The sequence below is a fragment of the Nyctereutes procyonoides genome, unplaced genomic scaffold, assembly GCF_905146905.1.
Source record: "Nyctereutes procyonoides isolate TBG_1078 unplaced genomic scaffold, NYPRO_anot_genome, whole genome shotgun sequence".
Taxonomy (NCBI): domain Eukaryota; kingdom Metazoa; phylum Chordata; class Mammalia; order Carnivora; family Canidae; genus Nyctereutes; species Nyctereutes procyonoides.
In genome coordinates, this window is record NW_026575125.1 from 32,030,645 (window position 1) to 32,043,641 (window position 12,997).

The window sequence follows — 12,997 nt, forward strand, 5'->3', positions numbered from 1 at the left end:
AGTAAAGGGCATTTTTGTATTCATACAACTTTCCTGTAAATTTTAAATTACTTACAGTTTTAAAAAGATTTTATCTATTTATTCATGAGAGACACAGAGAGAGAGGCAGAGACACAGGCAGAGGGAGAAGCAGACTCCATGCAGGGAGGCGGATACCGGGCTCCATCCCGGAACTCCAGGATCATGCCCTGGGCCAAAGGCAGGTTCTAAATTGCTGAACCGCCCAAGGATCCCCAAATTACTTACATTTTTAAGTTCAAAATAATATTGTTTACTAGCATAAAGAACTTTCACACAATGCATTTTGAACAAGTACTGGCCTTTCCTTTAAAAAAAATTAGGAGGAAAAGTCATTAGCTTTGTGAAAACTAGAGAATATCTAAAACTTATATTCATTGAAAAATACAATATAGAGGACAATATAGATTTTGTGCATGGTTTGAAAACATGAGCCATATTGCACTTTAAACATTTCATGATATTTGGTATAGATAGTGAAGGTTCTAAATAACATTTAGATCACATTTACAAATGGCACTTTATTCTCTTTAGAGTACATAATAGCTTATGATTGCTCTAGGAATGTGGCTACTTTAAGACAAAGCCAGTTGTGTTGAAACACACACGTACGCACAATGATCCACACACTCACAAAAAATCACGTGAAGCAATAAACAAATGACACACAAGATGTATTTGATTGTCTTCTAGTACATCCGACATCACTTGTTTAGCAACTAGTGTTATTTTCATGGTCAGTGCCCAAGAATGGATCTTTATATAATGGCTATGTCGGGTATTGTCATTTCCAACTCCAGAGCAGTTCCACGGAATTTAGACCACTGCCTTTGGCTTGCCCACCCCTGCTGTCCTTGAATAGCATGCCATCTACAGTAAAGAGAGGTAAGGAAGAGTATTCTTAGAGTGGGGAGAGGAGTTCAAAGATAGATAGGTTTTTTTTGTGTTTTTTTTGTACAAGAAGTCAAAGATTTTAAAACAGTGTCAATATCTCTTCGGTTCCTCCACACTTCCTCACTGATTAGGCAAAGTGAGGTGATGATATTGGTAACTTTCCCCATCAGAGCCTCGTGTGAAACAAGCACTTCCCCCTTGCTAGGATGATCAATCTCCGCTCAGCAGAGTCCCGTGGGAACAGGGCCCTCAAAGCCGGACCCACACAGACCCACACACCGGGAAGCGAACCTGGCTCTCCTAGCCAGGTGTATTCTTAGATGCCGCTTGCAGAGTTCCTCACAAAGGTAATTTGTGATCAATTTGTAACTGAGAGCGATGCACACAATTCGGGAATGCAGACTGCAAACGTACATCCAAAGGTAGGCAAAACTGTGAACGTTTCTTACAAATTGCCAATACACTTACAGTTTTCTCAGTATTTTCAAAAGCTTCTCTTGCTTCTTCAAACGTGCAGATTTCTTCTTTGCATTCACGATCAATGTTGCCCTGTCTTATTTCTTCAAAAAGTCCATTAGCTCTTGGGTAGCGTTTCAATACTGAATTGGCTTTTTCTCCTGTGAGGAAAACTAAGAAGAGAGAAAATCAAAAGCATAAAATTATCATTTGAAAAACATGTGGAAACTTCGCATACAAGGTGGAAACTGCTAGGTGCCCTTTAGAAAACACAACCAGCATCCTAAACCTCTTTCCCTGAGTCAACAACGTTTACTCCAAATCGCCACCTCTGCTGTCTTCCTCCTCCTGTGAGCATGCCCTTTGAGCAGCACTTGCCCTGGGTAGGGACAGTGACATAATTCACAGTTAGATTCAGACTTTAGCACATTCCTGCCAGCCATTGGTATTTAAATATAGTAATAGTGATTCCACTACTTATACTCTTTGTTGTAAGTGGATGCCCCCAGGCATTCTGCTGTTGGGCACTGGCAACCAAGTCAAAATCCAGTCTCCAGACCACCAGTCTTTGTTCCCCTAAATAAAAATAAACTAGTAATATAGACCCAGAGAACCCTTACTTATATGAAAAGAAGAGCTGGCAAAACAATATCAAGAAGTTAAGATGAGGGATCCCTGGGTGGCGCAGCGGTTTGGCGCCTGCCTTTGGCCCAGGGCGCGATCCTGGAGACCCGGGATCGAATCCCACGTCGGGCTCCCAGTGAATGGAGCCTGCTTCTCCCTCTGCCTGTGTCTCTGCCTATCTCTCTCTCTGTATGACTATCGTAAATAAAAAAAAAAAAAGAAAGAAAGAAAAGAAGTTCAGATGAATTTGGCCATAATTTATTCCAAGGATTACTAAAAATAATTTTGTTCTGGATGTAGTTAAGTTAAATATATCATGACACTTTAACATATCTAACCCCATTTCACTCTCTTTCTGAAAAAGGAAATGATTCTTCATGATATTTAGAGATATTACATACAAAAAAATCAATGTACACCCAAGATATCCTTCCTATACATAAAAAGGCAATAGCTGGGGGCACCTGGGTGGCTCAGTTGGTTAAATGTCTAACTCTTGATTTCAGCTCAGGTCATGATCTCAGGGTCATGAGATCAAGCCTGCATTGGGCTCTGTGCTCAGCAGGGAGTCTGCTTGGGTTTCTCTCTCTCCCTCTGCCCCTCTTCCCTGCTCTCTAAAATAAATAAATAAATCTTTTTGGAAAAGGGCAATGGCTGGGGCACCTGGGTGGCTCATTCAGTTAAGCATCTGCTTTCTGTTCAGGTCATGATCTTGGGGTCCTGAGATGAACCCCAAGTCAGGCTCCCTGCTCAATGGGGAGTCTACTTCTCTCTTTCCCTCTGCCCCCTCCCACTTGCACTCTGTCTCTTGTGCTCTCTCTCACTCTCAAATAAATAAAAGATATTTAAAAATAAATACATAATGGAGGCCAGAAGGCAATGGGATATTCAAATTGCTGCAAGGAAGAAAATGTCAACCAAGAACACTAATATATTGAGCAAAATTATCATTTTGAAATGAAGGTAAAATAAAGATGTTCCCAGATACATGAAGACTGATAAAAATCATTGCTAATAGCCTTGCTTTATAAAAAATCTAAAAGTTCTTCTATCTGAAAGGAAATATCACCAGGCTGTGACTAGAATACACACAAATTGTTTTTAAAGGGAATTGCCTAAAGCAATAATTATAATAAACCATTGTATTGTTAGGTCTATAATATACAGATGTATATAGCAATGATAGTGCAACTGAGGATACAAAGAATGGAGCTATATTGGAACAAAGTTTCTATGTTTTACTGGAGTGTATTTGTATTTTCTTTTTTTATTTCCCTAAGTAGTCTCTAGGGCCAATGTGGGGCTTGAACTCATGACCCCAAGATCAAGAGCCAGCCAGGTGCCCCTGGAATGTATTAGTATTAAGGTGAAGTAGACTGTGCTAAAATACATATTGTGATCCCTAGAGAAATCAATAAAAAATCACTTTAAAACATAAGAATGAAAACCAACAAATGAATTAAAATGGTATAGTGGAGAATATCTATTTCATACAAATGAAGGGACTAGAGGAAGAATAGGGAAACACAAAAGACAGGAGATTCACAGGAAACATATAGCAGTATGGCAGATATAAGTCAACCATATCAATAATAACATTAAAAGTAAATAGATTATATAATCAAAAGACAGATACTGCCACAATGGATAAAAAGAATATCCAACTATATACTATTTACAAGCGATACACATTATATTGAAAGACATGAATAGTTTGAAAGTAAAAAGGAGTTACGTTATGCAAACAGTTACCAAAGGAGAGCAGGAGTGGCTATACCTATCTCAGGGAAAAAAATGTACATGAAAACACAAACTCTTCTTTTTTTAAAGATTTTAATTATTTATTCATGAGAGATATATATAGAGAGAGGCAGAGACACAGGCAGAGGGAGAAGCAGGCTCCATGCAGGGAGCCCGATGCAGGACTCGATCCTGGGACTCCAGGATCAACCCCTGAGCCAAAGGCAGATGCCTAACTGCTGCACCACCAAGGCATCCCAAAGACACAAACTCTTACTAGAGGCAAAGAGGGACATTTTATAGTGATAAAAAGTTCAAATCATCAGGAAGAGATAATATTATCAATGTACATATGCATAACCAGAAAGCCTCAAATACATGAAACAAAACCTACAGAATTGAAGGATGAAATTGGAAGTCGGAAATGATAGTTGGAGATGGCAATTCCTACTTTTGTAACAGCATAACTAGGAAGAAAAGCAGTAAAGAAGTAGAAGACTTTACTAAAACTATCAACCAGGTAGGCCTAACAAAAATCTATAGAACGCGCCACCCAACAAGAGCTGAATACTTCTTCCCAAGCACTCATGACATATTCTCTAGGATACACCATATTCTAAGATGAGCCTCAATCAATTTAAAAGGATTGAAGTCATAACAAAGAATATTTTTTTTACCAAAATGGAACAAGACTAGAAATCAGTAACAGAAGACAACTTGAGAAATTCACAAATACGTGGAAATGAAACAACACACTTCTAAATAACCAATAGGTCAAAGAAGAGATCACATGGGAAATTAGAAAATACTTTGAGATGAATGAGAAAGAAACATGGCATACCAAGAAATATGGAGTGCACCAAATGCAGCAATGAGAGAAAAATGTATAGCTGCAAATGGTCACGTTAAAAATATATATCTCGGGCAGCCCGGATGGCTCAGCAGTTTAGTGCTGCCTTCAGCTCAGGGCGCAATCCTGGAGACCCGGGATGGAGTCCCAGATCAGGCTCTCTGCATGGGGCCTGCTTCTCCCTCTGCCTGTGTCTCTGCCTCTCTCTCTTTCTGTGTCTTCCATGAATAGATAAAATCTTTAAAAATAATTAATTAATACCTATTCTTTAAAAAAAATAAAAATATATCTCAAATAAACTTTCTATGTTTTAAAAGATTTTATTTATTTATTCATGAGAGATGCACACACACAGAGAGAGAGAGAGGCAGAGACACAGTCAGAGGGAGAAGCAGGCCCCATGCAGGGAGCCTGATGTGGGACTTGATCCCGGGACCCCAGGATCACGCCCTGGGCCAAAGGCAGGTGCCAGACCACTGAGCTACCCAGGGATCCCCTCAAATTAACATTCTACATTTTAAAAAAGAGAGAGAAAGTTCAGAACCAAACCCAAAGCAGGCAGAAGTAAGAAAATGTTAAAGATGAGAAAAGAAGTAAAAGCAACATAGGACAGAAAAACAATAGAGGAAACAATATCAAGTGGGGTTCTTTTGAAAACCAAAAAAATTGACAATATGTAGCTAGACTGACCAAGAAAAGGAAGAAAGAGACAAGTTATATACGGAATGTAAGAAGGACATCACTGCCTTGTTCATAGAAGCAAAAAAGGGAATATTGTGAACCAGAACTAGATATGCCACCTAGATGAAATGGACAACTTCCTAGGACAAACTTCCAATATAAACTTCAGAAACTGACTCAAGAAGACTCAAGAAGTAGAATATGTCATCTGACCTACATAAGAGCAAATTGATTAGATTAGTGATTTAAAAACTTTTCACAGTCAAAAGCCCAGGCTTTTGATTTTTAAAAAATATTTTAAAAGAACTATTACCTGTTCTTCACAAGCTCATTTGAAAAATAGAAGAGAGACTATCTCCACATTTAATGAGGCCAATGTTACCGTGAGAGCAGAATCACACAGAGGTATCACAAGAAAACTACAGACCAATATCCTTTATGCAGCAATCTGGATTTGGCTTGTAAGCCATAGTTTGACAACCCATGCTATAAAACAAAGCAGTTGGTGATCCCTGGGAGGCTCAGTGGTTTAGCGCCTGCCTTTGGCCCAGGGCACGATCCTGGAACCCGGGATCGAGTCCCACGTTGGGCTCCTGGCATGGAGCCTGCTTCTCCCTCCTCCTGTGTCTCTGCTTCTCTCTCTCTCTCTATGTCTATCATAAATAAATAAATAAATAAATAAATAAATAAATAAATAAATAAATAAATCTTTAAAAATAATAATAAAAAATAAAACAAAGCAGTTTGTGATAAATCAGCAAAATGGGTAAAACTGTATGTGTATGTGTGTGATTAGTAATTCTTGATTCAATAATTGTAATTGAAGTTAAATTTTTTGTGTGATTGGTCCAGTACTTGCATGATTATATGACTGAGTTGTGGAAATTGAGGCATTATTATTTTCCAGCTCTCCAAGTGATTCCACAGGGAAGCCGTGTTTGAATACCAAGATGTTAGTTAAACCACTGTTTTTCAAACTTAAGTTTGCATATTCATCACCTGGGATCTTGTTAATGTGGATTCTGATTCAGTAGTTCTGGATTGGGACTTCTAATTTTGCACTTGTAACAATTGCTCATGTGAGACTGACACTTCTGGTTCCTAGACTACACTTTGAATAGTAGCAAGGTACTACACTGAGTTTCATAGTCTGGGAAGTCTAGATCCTCCCCAGAAGACTCTGGTGTGCATGTTCTGAGATGTGCCCTGTGCCTCAAGATTTTTAAAAGCTTCACAGGTTGACTCTAAAGGCAGAAAAGCTTAAGAGCCTAAAGTTCATGATGTTTTTATTTATTTTAATTTTTATATTATCAGTAGCTCGAATATGGTTCTTTTGCCATTTCTCACCCCATTCTACACCTGTTCATGTCAAAAAATCCATATGTATGGTGAGAATCAGAGTGAGGTGTTTATCCCTTTGTTCTCATCCATCTCTGAGGAGTGATATGTAGTTCCAGATGGAAAGAGAAGTATCAGGCAAATTGGACTGGGGAAGAATAAGGAAAACGTGTTCTAGGAGGCCATTTAAAAGGAAAGCTGGTTTAGACAAAATAGGATTACCACAGAAAGTTGTCACAGTAAAACTCACTTCTGGCCCTGAGCTTGGGGCAACATAAACACAAATCTTCCTTGTTGAGTTCTGGCTGCACCCAAGGACCAAAGAAACTACAGAGTACTGTTTTGTTTTTTTTTTTTCCCCTTCCCAATATGCAAGGTGACATAGTTGGCTAAAATGCGAGAGAGATTCCCAGTGGCAAAATATAGACATGCAATCTTTTCCCCAAAACACAAAACACATAAATGAACTTATAAGTTGAGTTAAGGATGATGATAAATATGGTGATGATGATGATGACAATGGTGATGGTAATGTAGATAGTACATAAAGTACTTACATTGTGCCAGGCACTGTTTTAAGAGATTTACATACCTTAACTTAATTAATATTCACAGAAACCCAGTGTAATTGACACTTTAATTAGCCTTATTTTAAATGTGAGGAAACTGAGACACAGAGAAATTAAATAATATATCCAAGTTCACCCAAGATGAGTGGTTAAGTTGGGATGTGAACCCAGGCAATCTGAGGTTAAGAAACCATTATAGCAAAAATGCCTCTCAAAAACAGGAAAGTAAGAAGGGTCCTCAGCAAACTGATAGTTTTAAACACACAAATAGATGCCTGCCCTGTGCTTCCTCATATCTATGGCAGGGATACATATTAAAGTATATAAATAAATATGTAAAATCTGAGACAAACCCGGGGAGAGGAGAAATCCTCAAAGTAGGCAGAGAAGGAAATAGCAAAAAGACCAAATGTGACTAGGAAGAATAGAGGGTAATAACATCTTCTGGAAACTAAGCTTAAAGGACCATAATACTCATTTTTAAGAAAGTATTAAAGCACGGTCATGGGAAAATGTGAAAGCAGATTACTGCTTAGCTAGAGTTATTCGTATTTTACTAAATACTTCAAAGCAATCTGTTAGCTTTTTTTTTAAGATTTTTTTTAAAGATTTATTTATTTATGATAGACATAGAGAGAGAGAGGCAGAGACACAGGAGGAGGGAGAAGCAGGCTCCATGCCGGGAGTCCAACGTGGGACTTGATCCTGGGACTCCAGGATCGCGTCCTGGGCCAAAGCTAAACTGCTGAGCCACCCAGGGGTCCCCCAATCTGTTAGCTTTAAAGAGATTCAAGCTACCATGTATCTTTGATTATAAGATGCAAAATTCATAAATTTTAAAATTTGATCTTTGTAAATTACACACTGTACAGAAGAAACAAAATGTTTTGAGTATTTTTTCCTAGATAGAACAACCTTAAGATTTACATGGGTACAGATTTCATCCCATCAGAGAGTGGACCCAGAGAGCGGAGGAATTTTTAAAGGAAAGCAGAAAAAAATATCCATAGAGATGCATCTATCATTTCCTTGGGAAATCTTTTTTTTTTTTATTTACGATAGTCATAGAGAGAGAGAGGCAGAGACACAGGCGGAGGGAGAAGCAGGCTCCATGCACCGGGAGCCCGACGTGGGATTCGATCCCGGGTCTCCAGGATCGCGCCCTGGGCCAAAGGCAGGCGCCAAACCGCTGCGCCACCCAGGGATCCCGGGAAATCTTTTTACTAAGAAATCATTTCTTTCTACCCATAGCCACGAACTATGGTTAGAAAGAAATTGGAAAGAAAGAAAGAAGTTATGACTAACTTCTTTCCACATTTTGAGAGGAGCAACCAGAAACCACACTTATTTCAGGAACAGGCTGCCTTGGGGACACTGGGTATGGGCACAGATAGTCACAGTCTGGAATGAGCTAATGGTCAAGGTGAGGCCAGGAGCCCTCTGGGTGTTGTAACACGTCAACCCATCCTCTAACAGTAGCTACCTGGGCACGGGGCTGGCTGTGCCTCACTTTCTCTACACTTCTGCTGACCTTATCCAGTCCTATGATCTTACCACCATCTGTGACTGATATCTCTCATATATATGTCTGTTTCCAAACCCGACACCCCACCTGAGCTTCAGATTCATTTTTCTGACTGCCTGCATGAGAGTTCCATTTGCATATGTAATAGGCATCTCAGATTGTATGTGACATGCCTTCCCCACCCCTGGTGTCCCCCTGCAAACATCCTCAAATTAATAGATAACATTACCATCCAGTCAGGTGTTCAAGTACAAACACCAGAACCTGGATTATTTTCCTCATTTCTCATTCTTCCCCTGTGGTCCATGAGCAAATCTTGTTGATTCATCCAAATCCAACTAGAATTTGTCTCCATCACCTCTTCTTCAGCTTCCACTGCAGTTCAGCCACCAGTGTCTTTCATTGGATCTGCTACAGCATCTCCTGACTGGTCCCCCAGCTTCAACTTTTGCCCACCCCCTATATTCTTCAAAGCAGCCAGATCACTGGCTTAACATTCAGGGGAATTTATTCCCCTTCATATTCATATTACAAATTTGAGCCTCAAACTTGACCTTGTATTTGTCAGCCATTCTAGCAGGTAATTTGGGGTTTTGGGTACTCCTACTACATTAATGGAAGAAAGGGTACAGTTGAAGGAGAAAAACATGTTTGGATATTGGGTAAGGGCAATACGCATGGTGACCTAGAAGTCAGGTACCTGTCTATGGGAAGCCAGGGTAAGGTTCAGTTACATTGTTCCTGTTGCCCAGGGCAAACTTGTTAAAGAAATATCCTGCCTTTCTGGTTCTTAAGATTCCCATGTTGCTATCCAGATGCAACAATGATGAATATTTGCATTTTTTAGTAAGCTAAATGTTTTCAAATAAAGTTGAAGACTCCCTTTAATACTAGACTAATCCCATTCTTCACTTTTTCCATAGGGACCACCACCATGGTGAATTCTAGACCATGTTGTTTCATACTTTTACCATACACATGCTCCCACTCACACCGGGGCCCCAGGCCACCCTCCTCACTTCACCCCATCCCTGCTTCCCCACATAGTTTTTTTTTTTTTAAAGATTTTATTTATTTATTCATAGAGACACAGCTAGAGAAAGAGAGAGGCAGAGACAGGCAGAGGGAGAAGCAGGCTCCATGCAGGGAGCCCAATGCGGGACTCCATCCCGAGTCTCCAGGATCACGCCCCGGGCTGCAGGAGGCGCTAAACCGCTGCGCCACCGGGGCTGCCCGCCCCACATCGTTTATAAAGGGAAGACGGATTTGTTTTCCAGGTTCCATGGAATACCTTTCCTCTCCATCTTCAGAGATCCTGAGCTGCATACAGATGGGGTTGGGTGGGTGGAGAGACTCCTGAATACCTGTTGTAAAACTTAAAAGGTGAAGGGTTTGCGTGGGAATCAACCAGAGACCTTTTTTTTTAAGTTTTGAACCAAATAACTTCATTGAAACCAAACTATTTATTTATTTATTTATTTATTTATTTATTTATTTATTTATTTATTTATGGCAGAACTGGAAGAAAAAAAACCTGAACGTTCTGCCAAGGCAATACTGCAACATGCACGCTCGGCAGGGTGCCCAGGGGAAGTCACCCTGCCCCCTGCCCCCTGCCCTCTGGCTGGGGGAGGCGTCAGTCCCAAGTCAGTTCTCTTTGTGGCTGTCGCGCAGGGTGAGCCTGTCAAAGAGGTACTCAGTCAGGCCGGCTTCCGGGGCCCCCATGCTGCACAGGCTGGTGACATGGCCTCCCAGCTCTTCGATGGCCTTGACTCGCTCACGGAGGTAGTGGGCCTCCAGGAAGTCGCAGAGCTGGGCGTCGTTCTTGTCGGTGGCCAGCTGGTGCAGGTCGAGCAGGCTCTGGTTCACGCTCTTCTCCAGGTGCAGGGCGCACTCCATGGCCCTCAGGCCGCTCTCCCAGTCGTCGCGGTCGGGCTTCTTGACGTCGCGCAGACGGATGCGGCCCCCGCGCTGGTTCTGCAGCTCCATCAGCATCTCGGCGTGCTGGGCCTCCTCGCGGGCGTGGCGCTGGAAGAAGCGGGCGAAGTTCCTCAGGGCCACGTCGTCGCGGTCGAAGTAGAAGGCCATGGACTGGTAGACGTAGGAGGCGTACAGCTCCAGGCTGATCTGGCCGTTGATGGCGGCCTCGCAGTCGGGGTGGTAGTTCTGGCGGACCTGGGAGATCGGCGCGGTGGCCATGGCTGGCGGCGCGGGCAGCAGGGCGAGGGCGACCACGGTGCGAAGACAGGCCTGCGGCGCCAATGGCGGTGGCGGCGGGCCCGCGGTTGGTGTTCAAGCTCGGAGACTAAGAGAGCCCTGTGGCGTCGCCTGCGGTGCGATGCGATGCGATGCGATGGGATGCGGCAGGAGCGAAGTCCGTTAAAGTCCGTTATTGTGGAGGTGGGAGGTGGAATCCATGAGGCGAGGGGGCGTGGTCACAACGCAGGGGCGAGGTGAGGGGGCGGGGCGTGCTCGGCGGGGGGCGGGGCGCGGGGCCACACCCAACTGCTCAACCACTGAGACATCCAGGTGTCTCACAAACTTCATTTTTTTTTTAAGATTTTATTTATTTATTCATGAGAAACACACACAGAGAGAGGCAGAGACACAGAGGGAGAAGCAGGCTCCATCCAGGAAGCCCAACATGGGACTCGATCCCGGGTCTCCAGGATCCCACCCTGGGCCTAAGGCGGCCAGGCACCAGGGCGAAAGTGACCGCGATGCGAAGAGAGGGCTGCGGTGCCTTGGCGCCTTTTCAAAGTGCCTGGACGAGAGAGGCTGGAGGCAGGCAGAGTCCTGGGCGGGCGGCTCAAGAACTCTGTGCTGGATCCAGAAGATGCGTCTGTTACTTGGGAGTTGGGGTGAGAATCGGTTAGGAATTCTAGGGGGTCAGAGGGTAGGGGGTGGGGCGGGGCCAGGGTGGGGCTGGGGGCGGGGGGGAGGGCGGGGCTTGAGCGGGGCAGAGCAGGAGCGCTATTCTATGTTCCAAAGAGCTGGGTGACACAGTGCGACTCTGCTGAGCGTGTGGCCTATATAATATTTCTAAATGTTGCTCATGAATATAACTCAGCCATTCTGAGTTAATCACATGCATGGTTTCTTTGAACAATGCACTTGAATATTATCCTGATGGGATTGTTCATTAAATACAGTGCTTTCGTGGTATCGTTGGAATATTTAATATCACAAAGTTTTACTTGGATAGCAGCTATCCTCAGTGACTCAACATCCATAGTAATGATACTTCTGATAGCCTCCTCACTCAGTCCCTAGACCTTATTGTTTCAGGGACTTCCACGTCTCTCCTATTTATGATCATATTCTGTCTTTTCTGACAGCAGAGCTATACCTCCAATTTCTCAGCAAACCTTTCCACCTCTTAATCTTCCACTCTTTTTTTTTAATAAATTAATTTTTATTGGTGTTCAATTTACCAACATACAGAATAACACCCAGTGCTCATCCCGTCAAGTGTCCCCCTCAGTGCCCGTCACCCATTCACCCCCACCCCCCGCCCTCCTCCCCCTCCACCACCCCTATTTCGTTTCCCAGAGTTAGGAGTCTTTATGTTCTGTCTCCCTTTCTGATATCTCCCACACATTTCTTCTCCCTTCCCTTATATTCCCTTTCACTATTGTTCATATTCCCCAAATGAATGAGAACATACACTGTCCTTCTCCTATTGACTTACTTCACTCAGCATAATACCCTCCAGGTCCATCCATGTCAAAGCAAATGGTGGGTATTTGTCATTTCTAATGGCTGAGTAATATTCCATTGTATACACAAACAAAATCTTCTTTATCCATTCATCTTTCGATGGACACTGGGGCTCCTTCCACAGTGGCTACTGTGGACATTGCTGCTAGAAACATCGGGGTGCAGGTGTCCCGTCTTCCACTCTTTTTGCACCTGTTCTTCACTCCCTTTATTCTCTTTCATTTCTTAATCTTTTAGCACAATCCTAGTAACACATTCCTTTTGTCCTGTCTGGCCCCCAATATGGACAGCTTCAGGGATCTCTTCACTGACATCCTAGATTTGCTCATCCCCTCTCATCTGGCTCTCCCTTCCTCCTGGGTAAATGCAGATTTCTCTTTTCTCTTGCAGAAAACAAAAGTTTTAGGTGCATTTTTAGAGAAAGCACTGCTAACCATGTGGATGGATGTATTCCTCCTTCAGGCCTCATCTGTACTTTCACTGCCACTCAGGAAGTCTTTTTTTTTCAATCTTTCAATTATGTTCTACAGATTATACTACTGATTTCAAATTGCCTTTTATTCATTCATTCAACAAATATTT

The 12,997-nt window shown here is 42.6% G+C and overlaps 2 protein-coding genes across 2 annotated transcripts; both read right to left on the minus strand.

Annotated features, from left to right (window-relative positions):
* Positions 1-1,251: 1,251 nt before the first annotated feature.
* On the minus strand, positions 1,252-1,545 carry LOC129517875 (transmembrane gamma-carboxyglutamic acid protein 1-like; the record flags this gene model as incomplete). The annotated part of the gene is made up of 1 exon (XM_055338008.1): positions 1,252-1,545. A coding segment is annotated over one exon (294 nt), but the record flags the coding sequence as incomplete, so codon positions are not given.
* Positions 1,546-10,342: 8,797 nt separating this feature from the next.
* Positions 10,343-10,894, minus strand: LOC129518395 (ferritin heavy chain-like). Its single transcript, XM_055338522.1, has one exon. It carries the CDS (start codon positions 10,892-10,894, stop codon positions 10,343-10,345), a length of 552 nt encoding a protein of 183 aa, XP_055194497.1.
* Between the last annotated feature and the right edge of the window lie 2,103 nt (positions 10,895-12,997).